At 39.3% G+C, this 17196-nt stretch overlaps 2 protein-coding genes across 2 annotated transcripts in view; one reads left to right on the forward strand and one right to left on the reverse strand.

The window, feature by feature from the left end:
• Positions 1-1889: 1889 nt before the first annotated feature.
• Positions 1890-17196, reverse strand: part of LOC105559173 (calcium uniporter protein, mitochondrial) — a 46354-nt gene continuing 31047 nt past the window's right edge. The window contains exons 3-7 of the mRNA XM_012007275.1: positions 6339-6515; positions 6125-6243; positions 5754-5900; positions 3952-4155; positions 1890-3787 (exon numbers count right to left, since the gene is read on the reverse strand). Of these exons, the coding sequence (XP_011862665.1) occupies positions 3464-3787; positions 3952-4155; positions 5754-5900; positions 6125-6243; positions 6339-6515 (971 nt within the window). The 3' untranslated portion in view covers positions 1890-3463. The remainder of the gene's footprint in view (positions 3788-3951; positions 4156-5753; positions 5901-6124; positions 6244-6338; positions 6516-17196) is intronic.
• The window catches only part of LOC105559170, a 28675-nt gene continuing 26994 nt past the window's right edge, over positions 15516-17196 (forward strand). The window contains exon 1 of the mRNA XM_012007272.1: positions 15516-15724. Within this exon, the coding sequence (XP_011862662.1) occupies positions 15645-15724 (80 nt within the window). The 5' untranslated portion in view covers positions 15516-15644. The remainder of the gene's footprint in view (positions 15725-17196) is intronic.

A 17196-nucleotide genomic window follows, 5' to 3' on the forward strand; every position in this document is an offset into this window, starting at 1 on the left:
TTTCAATAAGCAATTGGCAAAACTTGCTTTAGTAATGGGCGCATTTTGTTTCACGCATGATGCGCATTATTTATCTTTATTTAACGTCCGGTAAACAACAAGGATATATGATGCATTATGTGCATCATGCGTGAAACGGAACGCACCCCAAGCTTGGTTGTCTGGGCACAGATGTACAGTAGTCTTATACGTAGTCATCTTTGATTATGTATGTGATGCGTCGAATCGAGGAGAATTAGGCGATAAGCTTGCGAGAAAGAGCTAAGGCAATACTGCTCGTAAAATTACATGCGTGCGTGAATCGTTTGTGTAATGTACATGTGCGTATAATATGTATGTACGAATATATTTATAATATGTACAAAAGTTTTTTTTATTTATAATTGATTTATAATGTCGCCTAGGAGTAGTACAAAATATTTGAGGAAGATAACTGCGCGGTGACGACCGGAGATAGGAAAGTGATACTTTCATTCGTGTTACTCTAGATAATTACGCCTCTTATCCGCTACGACCTATAAATCTTTAGCTCTTTGTATGAAATGTAAAGTCTTATGCGCGAAGTGGGATAAACTTATTAAGGAGAAGATGAGAAGGCTCTACGCGTAAATGTGTTTTCTTATGGTTCGTTTCCCGTTCGTAAAAAGCGTTGGCCTCTAACGTTAGTAGCATATACAATTTTACTTCGTCTCTAATACTCCTAATTCCGGGTCATACATTATCTACGTTCGAGAGAAAGATGGTACCGATATATCTTTTCCTATTTACGGCGTTAATATATTTTCAAATAATAAACGTCGTTACGTAAAAATTATCTTTCGAAACGAAAAAATTAAAAGTAGGATGGGAAATAGTTGTCCTGGCGGAATAGAGTTTAATCCTAATAAATGTATTTCCATTTGCTTCGGCGAATGATTGTAGAGTTTTGTTAGCTGAAATCTTGGCGAGTTAGAGATTATTTACAGGCATCTTGTATTAACACAAATCATCATTAGAATGCACGAATCTATTGAGTTTTCTTTTGTCTTGAAATTGTCGTAAAGCTCGATAGAAATAAACCTGGATGCAGCGAACTACCTCAACGGACGGATAGATTTTACGAAAGCGAGAAGAAGTTCCCATAGTTTAGAAATGTGATCTATATGAATTCTTATATTATGATACTTTCGTGAAAATCGCCTAGAAAAGCATAGTAGTAACAGTAGCATAGTTTACGTTGCCTATAAGAGCTAAGAATTAATGATGATAAATAGTAGTGCTTTTTCTATTTCTTTGGTCGTATATCGACGCTTCTCTATATTATTCTATAATATAGAGAGTTTGATTATTTAACAATTCGAAATTTTTGAAGAAACGTTGAATAGATTTGTAAATTGCATTTAATACCATCGTGAGGTAACGAGAGCGAGTGGGTAAACGAATGCAATATAGGATCTTTTACTATAGCTCCAGCTCACTAACACGTTCGTTTTTTGGATGGAGTCCTCTATTTCATAGAATTCAAATATAGAATGGGGGAGAGGACAATGTTATGCATTGGTATTATAATTATGATAGCATGAAAGTTATGGCATATGAAATTTCGTTGATTGTATGAAAAATTATATATGTACAATAATGCCTACGTCGATGTATATTATAATATCACTTTGCGAACAATCAACAATATTTTTTTTAAAGATTATGCGAAATTACCAGTAAATTCATTATATTTTACGCGTCAAAAATTATATATATTCATAAATTATCAAATTTTCAATGATCAGAACGATTATTTTCAAGATTTGCACGAAAATCTTGCGTTCGCTTATTTGATAAAAAATATATGCATACGTTTTTAATATAAATCATACAATTGCAATATTAAAATATGCAACTAAAACACATCCTTTTAATTTGAATATCAACTAAAAAGTTGCGATTTATAGTTGTAATCGCAATTTTTAATATTGTTAAACTCTTATAATACACTTCTGTTTTATATACATAATTTAACTTATAAATAATCGTAAATGTGATTTACATTTAATATGGCTTAACACTTTACCGTAGAATCTTTTCACAGTTTCTGTGAGGCATATTGCATCGCAATGACAAAACAATTACTTGTCAGGTAATTTCTAAACTATTGTTAGTATATTTGTTACTTGTGACTGAATTCGACTGGATGTACTAATGCGCATTGGTGCGTGGTGAAGAGTTTCGAGCACGAGTTGACAGAAAAGCATAATCGAATGTACAAATGAAGATGGATCAATGAGATGCCTAGCGCAAAATATTTGAAATATACTTTTGATATATATTTTAAATGTATTATATTAAATATATAATTAAATACATATATATTTAAAATGTGTATTCTGCGCTAGACATCTTTTCGTCGGTCAAGGCGCTTATATTTTAACATTCTATTCAACAGTAGTCTTAGGGGTCTACTCTGTAAACGATATCATTACATGTTTTACGCAGATATAACATATGGAAAAGCTATGCAAAGCATGTAATATCGCTAACGTTTAGAATAGGCCCCTTGGTCTGCGCCAGTGCGCAAAAGCTATGATGTTTCGAATTACAGCATTGAAATTTTTATAATGCAATTTGGCCGAGTATGAGAGACAACAATTAAATTAGTGTTAAGATTAGCCGGTAAAGCGATAAAGTAGTAAGTAATCTACAACAATAACCCGTTGATATTTCTCAGGATGCAACTTTCCGATTACATTAAATGCAACAAAGAGTTAATCAAAATAGTATACGTGTACACGTAAGTGTCATAAATGCTTCAACATTTACCGAATGCGTTTTCCAGAAACACTTTCGGGAAGAGAGTCATGCAAAATATAAATAATTCGATGTGACTTTGATCGTTTTGATCGTCGTACCTCAAATAAAATCTCAATTAAATGTATTATAAAAAACTTATATTGTAAAATCCTGTGTGAAATGTGTATGACATTTTTCGGAGTACTAATTGAAGACCGAAAGGTGTTCATCTAGTAATTATTAAGACATTCATGACGCTTCGTGTACCCTCTGTCTCTCCTACACTATATCTTTCCGTAACGTCTTCCAAACACGTCGACAGCATTGAGCATTCGATAATCCGCGGCACTTTTAACGCCTATGAAACGCATTGCGCGTGAACGAAAGTTGGTTGCCGCCGATACCACTTGGAAGACTGACTCGAGATCTGAGATACCACCGCGGGTTCCTTCGCGTAAACGCACACAAACACAAAAATAAATTACATCTCCTTTCAGTCTCGCAATTCCGATCATTCAGCATCGACATTTCGCGGACTTGAAAATTTTACCCTGAGTGCATCGCTTTCATACTCGAGAGAGGGGAAGTCTTTTACTGAGTGTACTTCGTTGGAAGAGGATAACATCGACTTAAACGACCGGCAATCGTTGATTCCGTTACATTCCGACTCTGTCGTGCGCACTATCGTTGAACACCTTGATTAAATTTTATACTCTTCGGCATACTTCCTCGGGATGTCCGACTCGGGTATAACTTTAGGAACGTCTTTCTCGGGGCTAGGGCTAGGGCTAGGCGAGGAACTTGGTGATCTTGAGCTACTGGAGCTCGATCTGGCGCGTTTCTTTTGTTCCCTCTGAGTCTTATATTCGTACAAGGGGCCGCGAATGATCTTCAGCGTTGTCTCCAGTTCGTACGCGCGATTCTTCAACAAATTGTACAAGTCGATGTCGAGGCCGATCTTTCGCGCTCTTCTATGTAGCACTATTAGGTGACGTCTATTCAACACGTCCGGCAGCATGTATTCCTAAGTGAAGAATATATGCATAATATATGTATATGAGGTCATATGTGAAGGAAAATCGTGATTGATCGCGATCGAGTTAAGTCGCGTGCAATTTTTGCCGCGCAATCCACATTTCCGGCGATTTACCACGTTTCAGCCTATACTCTTAATTCTCTAAAACCAACCTGTCGAGTCACGAGGTAATAAATAAACCACATCATAGTAGTGCCGTAAGTGACGAAGTAAGTGACGGGCTCCATTATATCCCACGAGTATTCCCACCAGGTCAATCTGGCCAACGCCCCGAATTGGATAGACATCATGACTAGGAAGGTCCAGACAAAAAAATTCGCCTTCTTGTAAGCGGCATTTTGTATCTCTTGCAACTTCTGAAACGATTAAGAGAAAACTCCGCGCTCGTCATTCACCCTCAAGTTTTCTTCTAACGAAGATAGTTTAGCTTCCACCTCAAGTAATTCCCGGAGTAGTTGGGAAAATGAGGCCGGGGATGGATGAGCATGCCGGCGAATATCGTGCAGGTTGAAACGGCAACTCTTCTATCCCGCCTCATTACTTCATTATTTCAAAAGGGAGGGAAAAGACGCGGGAAACATTTCGCAGACGTTCTCTCTTCTTACGGCGTTGCGTAACAACGTGCGCGATGCGGAGCACAAAGGCGGGATTAGAAAAGTATCGTTGCTCGTCTGGTCGCGTGTGCGAAGCGCGACGCGAGTGTGCTAATTAGAACACTCAAGAATATGGCAATTAAGAAGAAAACCATATAGGCGGGACGCAGTGAGAGAAAACGGACAATGGGAGTGTGCCCGCGTTTAAATCTGATGTACGCGCGATAGAAAGCCAATTCTCGTGCCTTAAAGTTACCGGTAAAGCAATTTTATCCCAACAAATTCTATTCTTATACGCGTATACGTCGCTTAATCTCCGTACGTGTCACGATACACCGGTAAACACCAACTAACAGTTAAGTAAAATCAATATTATAATTTCTTACATAGGTCATTCTTATATATGTATCTTATGTTCGTAGAACATTCGACTGGCACTACTGTAACTCTTTTTCGAATGTGAATAGAATAATCTGTCGAATATAGCGTGTCGGTTATACATATATGGTATGCTCACAGGTTTCACTGCCTTTTGCATACGATAAATGTATTACACAATAAACAACGTGCAATACATAAACTCGATGAATATTAAAAAATGATTCTAAACGAATATTCTAAAGACATTCTCGACGAATGTTTTAAAAACGTTCTTCTTTGTTATGAATATACGATTTCTAATTATAATAATCTCTATATATAAAATCAATTAGAAAATGAAGAGGCCGTTTAGGACCGGGCATAGGTGCAAGTAGCCAATTAAATTAATAAGTGAATCCATATACCGTATTCTTTCCAACTTATCCTGCGCTTATTTCCTTAATTTAATTAGCTACTTGCACCTATGCCCGGTCCTAAACGGCCTCTTCATTTTCTAATTGATTTTATATCTTAAAAGGATCTAAGTTAAAATTATAGAATCTCTATTTTATAGAATATTCGATTGGAATATTCTGAAATTAAGAATATTTGCACTCCAGAAGAATATTCATATTCTTCAAGAATATTCACTATGTGCGCTTTCTGGGAATAAGCTCAAGTACCTAACGGGCTGTGGAGCCTAATACTAATTAAAGAAATACAGTCTATACATTAAGTCAATACATAAAAATTCGCTGTTCGTTACATCTATTACAATCCAAGTCATTACAACTAAAACCTTAAGATTCGCCATTCGTTACATCCATTACAACTCAAGTCAGCGCAATGAAAACCTTCAAATTCCCTACATCTGTAACATAAAATACAGTTCGAGTTCCTTCCAGGTAAAACGAAACGTTTACAACATTGCCGTTACGCAACAGTTAAGTTGGTGTTTACCGGGACTTGTATATGTACGATTATTTCGTCGTATTTTTTACCTGTTCCATGGGTACCAGCTGCAGTCTGATATCCTCCAACTCGGCGATCACCGATCTCTCCATGTCGATGTGGTACTCCCGCACGTGGAACGCCTCGAACAATTGCGCGACGAGCGCTTGCACGTCTCCGAGCTTCTGCAAATCCTCCTGCAAAAGCGGTAGACATACGTGTCGATACTCGTGGGGCACGGGTTCGACAAGGGTGGGCCCACGTGACCCGGGATACATTGCCGATAATATATTACACTTGAAGAAGTATCGCTGGGGATTCGAACCGATCAAGTGTACGCGTCGCGACTACGCGCTTCAAGATCGTATTATAGGAACGTATTATAACTATATAGAAGACTCGTCTTTATGCGATAACTCACTGTCGTGCACCTATCTTGCAACGGCGGCGAAACAACGTATTCGTTATCGTTTATCAACAATTTGAAGTCCTCCTCTAAGAGCGACTCTATCGTGTTGCTGGAAGCTATTCTGATGCCATCTGAAAAATCAATCGGGGACTTAATATATCTGGCTATCCGTTTCTCAGCGCGCTTATTAATTAGCTGAGGAATTTTATTTGCATCGGCGTCTCACCTAACGACGTTATGCAAGCTCGATCGATGCCGCGATCCTCCGTCTTCAGCATGTCTAAAAAATGGCCGACCGTGTGCGTTATCGGCTTCATGGTGAACGAGCAAGATTCCCTCCTGGATGGAAGAGGCACCGTGATCCTAGGAAGTCCCCGGTAATATGCCACGGTGACATCTGAACCTGCGTTAATAAGCATTTCATGCATTGCACAATTGTTTTGCGTATAGGCGCATAGAAAAGATTTCCGGATCCAATGCTGTTACACTTGGATCCATCGTAAAATAGTATCGACACAGCGACAATTATATTTATTGTTAAAAAAGGAATATTTTAATCTTCAATGGGAAATTCTTGATCGAGAATAAAATAGCAGTGTGTGCGTTATGACACATCGAGAGAAAATTTGTTCGAAACGCAAGAATGACCGTACATTTATACACGGAGAGAATTTTCTTTGAAAATTCATCCTGAATATCGTGCAATCGTGGGATTTTGAAGAATTTTTTGAAAAGTAAATTGTCAAAGAACTCTCATAAAATTCTTGAAAAATAAGGGAAACATTGTACACGGAGAGAATTTTCTCTTAAAATTTATCCTGGAAATCGTGTGATCGTGGGACAACACGGCATTTCGAAGAATTATGAGAGTTCTTTGAAAATTTACTACTTGTAAAATGTATGGTAAAATTTGAAAAAATTCTTCTTCAAAATGCCATGTTGTCCCACGATCACGTGATTTCCAGGAATAAATTAAAAAAAATTCTCTCCGTGCACATGTTTTCTTTATTTCAACATAGTAAATAGCAACCCGTATCAGACAACGGATTAAGCTTGAGATTAGATCGTAATTTGACCAATTAGAGCAAAGTTTACTAATCCCGAGTTTAGCGAATTTTGCTCTAATTGGTCAAATTTCGACCTAATCTCAATTCCAATCCGTAGTCTGATACGGGGCTCAAGTCAATCTTATTTAGCTTGAGAGAGGGGAATTAATTAATTAAATCTTAATATTGTTTTACTTTTTACTACACGAGGTTCTGATAAATTTAAATATGTCAAGAATATTTTTGTCTTGTTACCAGAAATCCTTTCTGAGTAGGCAGATGTATAATACAATTATACAATTCATAATGAATTTTAGTAAGCCTCGCAAAAGTGACTGTGAGACTCTGTATAAATTGTTTCTTATAGCGCACATTCTTGCTTTCTCCTGTTCACTTTTCCAGTGTTTCTTTTAAGATTTTTAGTGTTAATAACAACTTTTCAAATCTTCGCCGTTAACAACTATCCCATTTCTATTTTCTAAATTCGTATTCGATCGCGTGTATCACGCGGATACCTCGGCTCGGCGTGCAATACGATTTGCACGTGAAACACGTGCGTGCGTGCATGCGTGCGGTCGTTTCGCAGATACTTGGCGGGCACTCGTTAAAAGTTCGGATAAGAAACGTTCGAGCTCGGGCACGAAACTCGGGCGCTACGGGCGCTCTAGCTTACCTTCTCGCTCAATGGTGTCTAAACTGCGAGTCCCCAACATTATCGCGCGGAATTGTTTTTATTACCTTCTGTTAATCTAATATCAGTATTAAATCCTGAGATGTCAGTTAATCGATATTAAAGCATTCAATTTCCGACAATTGGATTAAATAACGTTGAGGAATATTAATTGCCGGTTTTGTGCAACAATTAAAATTATCACATAGTCAGAACGGAACATAATGTTCCGGTGACTCAACAGAAATGTACGAAATGCGCAATTATAAGAACGCGCGTTAAACATTAGTTACACGCTACATACTCGCTTTATATTATACGTGTATACTTCGTACACGAAATAAGTCCGGAAAATATTTCCGGCTGTGATGAGGCAAACCGCTGGACAATCTCTTGCTAAAAGCTCTGTATTTCCTAATTCAAGTTATTCTGAATATCTGACGGCTGATATTGAACGTAAAATTATATGGAGGATAAAGGAGTGAAATAAAATTCTCGACAATGTGCGCCATCCAAAATCATCGACATAAAGTAACTTTACGTTGAAGTCGTCCGAAATGCTGTTCGATAAATTTCGTCCTTGCGATTAGTCCTGAAAAATATTACACAATGTATCTTTGAAACTGGAAAAAGAGGAAGGATCTGCGGGGCCGGCGAGGCGCACCGTTTCCGCGACTTCGCTCGCGTGATAATCGCGCAATCGAGAGCTGGACTGTATTAACCTGGTTACGAGCCGTTGATATGAGGAAGGTATTAGAGTGTGGAGAACGGAATGGGACGACCGGGGATCTTTCCCGCTGTAAGCAGAACGGAACCGAGCGTTAATCCGCCTGTGCTAACGATCTCTGAAAATGCATCTTTCGGCGCAAGAACCGCCTCCGTAGGTTCCCCGAGTTTGAGCTCGTTGAAGTCGCCGAATCCAATAAATAGAGAGGAATTAATTAGACGTTTTTCGCCGCCCTGAGAAACAGCGACAAGTCGCGAAGGATAAACAAGGATGAATGAAGCGAGACGACGAAAAACAAACACGAAAATACTTTAGCCTTGTCAAATAAAATTTCAAATAATCCAATAGGTTCCTCGAAAAAATAATGTAAGAAAGATTAATTATGTAGGAAAAATATTTGTAAAAAGAAAACAGTGCGGATATTGTATTACGTATAATATTTCGACAGACGCACAGAGTTGTGATAGACATGGAAATTTCTCATATTTGACGCTGTTATAAAATGAGACGGATGCACGAAATCGACGTTTATGATGGATGGATAGGTGAAAGGATTGATATCGCTTTCGATAAGATAAATTGCAAAAGACGTTCGCACGTTTGTACTATCGTAGTTTTCATGCTGCGTGCAAATCTGTCAGCTACAAATCGAGAAATAACATTTCCAGTCAATATTGTTTCACTAACAAATCATTATCTTTCCGTCTGCGATAATTTTCAACGCTACTTCTATTAAAAAAAAAAACAAAGAGGAAGAATATTTTATGCCGCATTAATCTTGGACGTTGTTCGCGATGCACACAATAATATTTGTGGCGTGCAAGCGTATGCAATGAATGTACAATCGCGCTGTCCGTTGTGCGTGTAAAACATGTTACGAGGGGCAAACCGCTGACCAAAATCTTGTACACCAATAACCACTAATGCCCAGTGGGCATTACTTTATCGTATTTATCTTGTTTCATCTTATTTTATCTTTATAATGCCCCAGTAAGGCTTAATGCCCAAACTAATGCTCACAAAATGTTTAATAATGCCTAGTAATGCCCAGTGGACATTACTTTATCTCATTATCTGATTTTATCTTTACAATGTCCCAGCAAGGCCTAATGCCCAAAAATGCCTAGTAATGCCCAGTGGGCATTACTTTATCTTATTATCGTGTTTTATCTTATTTTATCTTTATAATGTCCCAGCAAGGCCTAATGCCCAAAAATGCCTAGCAATGCCCAGTGGGCATTACTTTATCTTATTATATTATTTATCTTGTTTTATCTTATCTTATCTTTATAATGCCTCAGCAAGGCCTAATGCCAAAAAATGCCTAATAATGCCCAGTGGGCATTACTTTATCTTATTATCTTATTTTATCTTATTGTATCTTTATAATGCCTCAGCAAGGTCTAATGCCAAAAAATGCCCAGTGGGCATTACTTTATCTTATTATCGTGTTTTATCTTATTTTATCTTTATAGTGCCTCAGCAAGGCCTAATGCCCAAAAATGCCTAGTAATGCCCAGTGGGCATTACTCTATCTTATTTATCTTGTTTTATCTTTATAATGCCCCAAAAATGCCTAGTTATACCCAGTAATGCCGCAAATCTGTACACCACAATGTCCTCAGCGGTTTACCCCTCGTATGTTTACTTACAACGTTACTTATACGCATAAACTATCGATGTACCATTTCGTTTACACGCGGGAATCCCGCGGTGCGTAATCGGCGATCGTTTGTCATCGAGAGTTCTCGTCCCGAAAGGGAAACGACGGCGGGCAAGATCCCTCGATCATTCGAAGGCGCGATCGCCTGAGGAGCGATCGATTAACGGTAGCCGCGATTCCTCAGGTGGGAATTCGGTGCCGCGAATTAATAATTCCTCAAGCGAACGCAGACAACGTCCGACAATTAGTGCGCCTCCCTCCCACGGAGATGATGAACGGCGATGTCCGTGTGCATCGCCCGGCAGTAGGTTGGCACGCAGATGGAAGAGGCAAGAAATCTGCCACCACCAAGCCGTCCGTCTCCCTTCTTCCGACAACCACGATGCGACGCGGTGGTGAGGTTTTCTGTGCCGCCACAGTCTACCATAAGATCCTGCTCAATTAATAAGTGGCGTGACCGTGGAACCGAGCCGACATCGTGGTTCTTTTTTGTTTTTGGTGCGACAGCACCCCGAGCTTCTTCGAGCTTGTCTGCTCTGTATCGAGGACCCGCCACTGTGTTCTTCGAGAATGTACGACTGACGAGCGCCGAGGGAAGTTCCCAAGGGTAGGTAGAGATTCCGTGACATGGACTGACCATTCGATTTACGAGGACATTCCCGGGAAGCCGCTGTCGTTAGCACTCGAGTAATCGCGCAACGGGACTCGCGCGGATCCCTAAGATAATAAATCGAAGGGTTGAAAGCAAAGAAAAGGAAGAAAAAAGAGCGGCAGGATCGTAGATTATTCGCGTCGAGTTTATCTTCCATGTGGTCTCGTATCTAAAACGGATCTCCTACAAATTTATTCAACTCTTGCGCTCAAGACCCTTCGAGCTAAGTGAAGTTATTTCGCGGAGTTTTGCGCGATATTAAATTTAAGCGCAGCTGCTTTTGTGAAATCTGGTTTACTTGGAGTATTACACGCTCCGAATACCTTGACCACGGCGGACCAAACTTGTATACGGTTAAAATGCAAAGAAAACATATTAAGCTTAATTTTAACCTCCGTAAATGCAATTACTATGTTATTAATATGCTGCTGCGGGGAAACTAAACAGCCTCATAAATATGTAAATAAGAACGATTCAGTTAAACTTACTATAACTGTAATCTCAATCGCGTGGAGGAGTCGTTTAAACACGTACGAACTTCATATTCAATAAAGTAACATCTTTTAATATCAATATACATTAAACGTTCGAGATTGTACTTATTTCAATTTTCAATTAATTAAAATTAATTTCAATTTCAATTCATTAAAAAAAATTGACAAGAAAACTTTTATCTGGAAGATTGTAGGAAAGTCTTTCATGTGCGCTCACCTATTCTGTTCTTTTTTTTAAATTACCGCTCAACTTTCAACAGAGACCAAATTGTGAAGAAATTTACGCGCCGGTGATCGTCGAGAAAGTCTCTGAAGTTCTGACACGTGGAAATACATATCTTGTCGAATCGGACGAAGGAAAAAAAAACAATATGTTCTTGCGTAAAGCGCTGCGCGAGTTAAACTTACGTCCGAGCAATTATCGAGTGCGAAATTATCTATTCTTTCGTCCTTCTCTTTGACGAGTGGGCCTATAAACTCGTGCATCTCGCGACGACTGATAGAAAACAATCTTAGGAACCTGTTAACAGTTCGCGTGTAACCGTGATTGCTGCAATTTCATTTCCTCTTTTGGCAGTAACGCATTATACCTTATCAAACGACATCTCGTAGGAATTACAGTCGGCGACATCTCGACAGCGCGTGTCGTTACCATAGAAATGTTGCATTCGCCCAAATAACATTTATATTGACTTGCACAAAAATTGTTTCAACTTCCATGTATCTTATATACAGGGTGTCCCATTTTAACTTGGACAGTAAAATATAATATCTCAAAAACTAATTAAGCTCAGCAAACAAAAATGTTTCAGACAAAAGTTGTATGATTTCGAGGGGGACATAAGATGGTGTCATTAATTTGACCTTGAATAGTTGCTTGAAGGTCACGTGAAGGCCACTTTCAATTGGAACTCCCTATTGTTTATTGTACTATTCTACTGATTAATATGAATAACTTTTGTCTGAAACATTTTTTTATTTGCCTAATACTTTTTGAGATATTCAAGAGAAAATTTATAACTTTTTCAATGTTTAGCTTATGATATCTCGATAACTGTTTAGCGGAGGGAAAAGTAGTACAGGACTTTTTGACTTGATTTCGTCTCAGGAATATGCTGTTGCAATAATGCTCAAATTATTGAAAATGTTTGTGTATGTTACAATACACAAAAATTTTCAATAATTGAAACGCTTCAGTCGCGACTGATAAAAAAACATGACAATGTATATATGTATATCAATATAATATATACATATATCGGTTCCAAAAATAAGAAATTCAAGATCTTAATGGTTTTTTCCCCATAACTTCAATTTTATTTAACTTTGAAGTTTTCAATTTTACGGAATATTTATTTGCGAATTCAGATGTAAATTGTAGCTTTGCTTTTAATTGAGAGCAATATGCATCGCGCAGAATGAGCGTGTCTCTGGGTAAGCAGCTGCAACGCGATTTTTCGTAGCATGAATGGACCCAGGCACATCCTCTCATGGGTTTAAGGTATCTGCAATGCATGGATAATATATGAGCATTCCCTCGGGATACCTGACGCTGTGAGAGGTGGGGTGTACGTGATCGCTCGGTTAGGCATTCGACAAGCGCTCCTCTGCCCGCATGTATCGGACATCCATATAGATGACGGATTAAAACATCTCGAGCTTATGCTGCCTTCAAACGAGAGTCCTGCATCTAATATCCGTCTTGATTTTGTCCTTATCTTCACGGAGAGAATTTTTTCCCCAAATTTATCCTGAAAATCACGTAATCGTGGGACAACGTGGCATTTCGAAGAATTTTATGAGGGTCTGTAAATTTTACCATACATTTTACTAGTAGAATGTAAATTTCAAAGAAACTCTCTCATACAGTTCTTCAAAATGTCACGTTGTCTCACGATTACATAATTTTCATGGTAAATTTTGAAGAGAAAATTCTTCGATTTATGGTTTACGGTTACTTGAAGTAAAATTAAAGAATGGGCAGAATTGTTATTTCAGATTTAGATTAAATATCATAAACAAAATTTTACAATGTCCCCGGGTTTGCTGAGAAACAATGCGGTGTTAATGTAAAATTACACATTTAAAAAATTAATTAATCACAAGTTAAAATTATTACAAAAATTATTTTCACACGCACATATTTTTTGTTTATTGTTCTGATACGAAAGACTGATCAAAGTCAGCTTTTTAATTAAGAATGAGAGTCAACGATAAGAATAAGATCCTTATCGATAGAGACAGGACTGTCTGCTTGTTAACTATTATTTTTAGGTCGTAAACCTTTATGGTTACGACCTTTTCTCGAAAAACTTAACGATAGAACATCTCTCGGTTCGCAATACGACTAACGCGCGCTGCTGTTGAATTTATATCCCTGCTGGATCGATCTTACTTACGAGAAGGGTGCACGCTTACGCCATCTAGTAACGAGTCGTGGTACGAAAGACACGCTGCCTGAAAATTTATGCAGAGCTACGTAATACGAGCGAGATAGACGAGTAGGGGCAGGGGCAGATATTTTTTAGCTCGTGCCGCAATACGTGCAGCAGGCAGGCCTTTCATTTTATTTCTTTGGACCTCTTTTCAGAATATTTCGTGCCTTTCTGAGCAACACACAAATGCATACGCGAGAGCGCGTATGTTTCCCACGTCAAATTCCGCATCGTAGAAATTGAATAACCTGCCACTCGTCCCGAGCGAGCTCTAAATATGTTCGAAAACAAGGTTGACAATATGCCTTTAAATGAATACTTTCACGTCGCGTTGCCTATGCGATCTGGGCTGCTATTACATAGATAAACAGCGCAGAAAAAGAATCAGCTTACATCATCGTTTCGCCGGTGTCCGCTTTGTTTAAAGACGTATGAAACTGTCTGATTACGCTGATTGGACTAACCGATTATGTTGTTGCACCGAATAATTACGCATTACATAATTATACGTTGGATGCAAATTGCGGACCAACAAACGTATCCACTCTTTGTCATCCGCGCCAAGAAAGCCGAGCTTAGACGTGTAATGGTATGTCATAAACTTCTAACGGGCTCCCTAAATTGTGATAAGTTAGTCGAGGCGTCATTAATCACGCTCTAAGAACCTTGCGTTTGTTTTACAGTAATTGCACTTTTGAATCCTTAACACTAGCGGCAAGAACTTCGAGAGGTCCTGCTGCCAGCACGCTTGGCAGTTCCAAGTGTATTATAAACGATACCGCGCTTCTTGCTTGCATTTCTTGCGGTGCAGAGCTATAATTAGCGAGGTCCGAGAAGATCCGCGTCGAAAATATACCATCAAACATTTCACTAGAGATTTCCCCGATATTGATATGTTCATCCGTCTTCCCGTTCACCAGCTCGCGAGCGCGAAGTGCATGCAACGAAAAGTCGGGCAAAAGTCAATAATCGATTAGAGACAAATAATAATCGGCGGTGCCGATTAACAACGCCTGATACTATCGCGTATCTTCCGGTGCTTGGTATACATTCTATTTTTCAACGGGATTTATCGTTTTCCGATTGGATCGCCTAAGTGAAAAAGCTACGCCGCGGTATCGACGAGCGCAGCCACCGTAATGTTTCGAACGTTTGCAAGATGTGCAACAACGAAATACTCGAGGGGGAAACCGCTGAGGGCATTGTGGTGTACAGAGTTGCGGCATTACTGGGCATCACTAGACATTACTGGGCATTGTTTGGGCATTAGGCCTTGCTGGGGCATTATAAAGATAAGATAAGATGAAAAGATAAATGCCCACTGGGCATTACTAGGCATTTTTTTGGCACTGGGCCTTGCTGGGGCATTATAAAGATAAAATAAGATAAAGCAAGATAAATAAGATAATAAGATAAAGTAATGCCCACTGGGCATTACTAGGCATTTTTTGGCATTAGGCTTTGCTGAGGCATTATAAAGATAAAATAAGATAAAACAAGATAAATAATATAATAAGATAAAGTAATGCCCACTGGGCATTACTAGGCATTTTTTGGGCATTAGGTCTTGCTGAGGCATTATAAAGATAAAATAAGATAAAACAAGATAAATAATATAAAGTAATGCTCACTGGGCATTACTAGGCATTTTTGGGCATTAGGCCTTGCTGGGGTATTATAAAGATAAAATAAGATAAAGTAATGTCCACTGGGTATTAGTGGGCATTGGTGTACATACAAGATTTTGGTCAGTGGTTTCCCGCTCGGTAATACTAGAGTACAATTTGCGCGACATCGCTCTACCATTAAATGTGAATTTCTATTTAGGTCTCTTCGCGGTCGGCCATGGGCGGTGTGCAGAGCGGGACTCATAATCTTGGCGAGGCGTTATGGGTGCAGGAGCGACAGCGGCAGAAGTGCCATCGGTGAGTAGCGGGTTGCTTAATAATGCACGGCAGAATGCGCTGTGTTATAGGCGTACCTATATGCAAGCGATGTAGATAATCGAGACGAGCTTCGGGAGAGGAGGATTTTTTTAGCTTCCACTCTGATTCCATACAATGGTCAAATAGTATCGTATTGAGCGAATCTACCAAACATTGCTCTGCAGTCGCACCGCTGGTATATTTTTCCCTGCTTTATTCGGTGAAATTGAGTAGACAAGCGAGACAGGTACGTCGAACGTGGACAGCTCGATAGGAAAAGCCGTCCAACGGGCGAAAGGTCTCGAGCATCTACGCGGAGAGAATTTTCTTTCAAAATTTACCTTGAAAATCGTGCAATCGTGGGACAACACGGCGTTTCGAAGAATTTTAGAAGGGGCTTTTGAAAGTTACCATTTTACTAGAAAGAATTTTATGAGAGCTTTTTGGAATATTACGTTTCACTAGTAAAATATATGGTAATATTTGAACAAAAACTCTTAAGGCCTGTGTCCACGATGCTGGGACTTGGTCCGAGTTCTAGCATCGCGGGCACAGACCTTTATAAAATTCTTCGAAATGCCACGTTGTCCCACGATTACACGATTTTCAGGTAAATTTTAAGAGAAAATTGTCTTCGTCGCCCGACATTTTTCTCGTCCGGGGGCCGATTGTTCCAATTCCTTGATAAGCTTACTCAACCACGTACCTGTCGGGTAAAATCTTACCAAGGAGTCATTACGCGGAGCGTTTTAATGCCCGCCTCCCTGAAGACACGCCCTTAAATATTACTCTATTAGCAAAGGAACTAAGCTTTACTAATACTGGATTTAATATAAAACTCGATATTACATCTTGCAATTAATTGCTCGCCATGTCCTCCGACGACTTTGTACCGAGCGGAATCAAAGGCTGATGAAGATGTTTTAATAACTACGTCGGAGAATATTTTTGTATCTGAGCCGGCGATTCGCCAATTATCCCGTGTCGGAAAAGTTTCAGTAATTACGAGGTGATCCCCCTTGCAAAAGTCTCGTCTCGTTCTTATTCAACAAAAGTGTCTTCCGCAACTGCGATAATTACGGCGGTGCCTATGTATATTGCATTTAGCAGCAACAAATGCAGCTTTCCTTCGGAAGCTATTTTCTGCGATCGCAAAAACCGAGATAAAACAGTTAACTGGGGCAAGGTTGCCACGAATAATTTAAAAGATCTCCGGAGAATTTCGCACGTGCTGCTCCGAGCTTCTCCGCCTTGACGATCCGGAGTCCCGTTCGTCTCGCCGTTTCCCGAGACGATGCGTCACAATTAGTAATGGTTAATAGCTAATTACCGCCGTATTGCCACGGTCAGGCAACGCTTATTAATACGGTTGTGGTCTAATTACGCGACTTGGTCTAAACGTCTGAGCGTTCATTTCTATATACTAGGTGAGGCCGCAAAGCGCGAGTTCCAGTTTTATTTTGTGAGCCAAA

Source organism: Vollenhovia emeryi, unplaced genomic scaffold (assembly GCF_000949405.1).
Source record: "Vollenhovia emeryi isolate VEMERY1.0 unplaced genomic scaffold, V.emery_V1.0 DF939288.1, whole genome shotgun sequence".
Taxonomy (NCBI): domain Eukaryota; kingdom Metazoa; phylum Arthropoda; class Insecta; order Hymenoptera; family Formicidae; genus Vollenhovia; species Vollenhovia emeryi.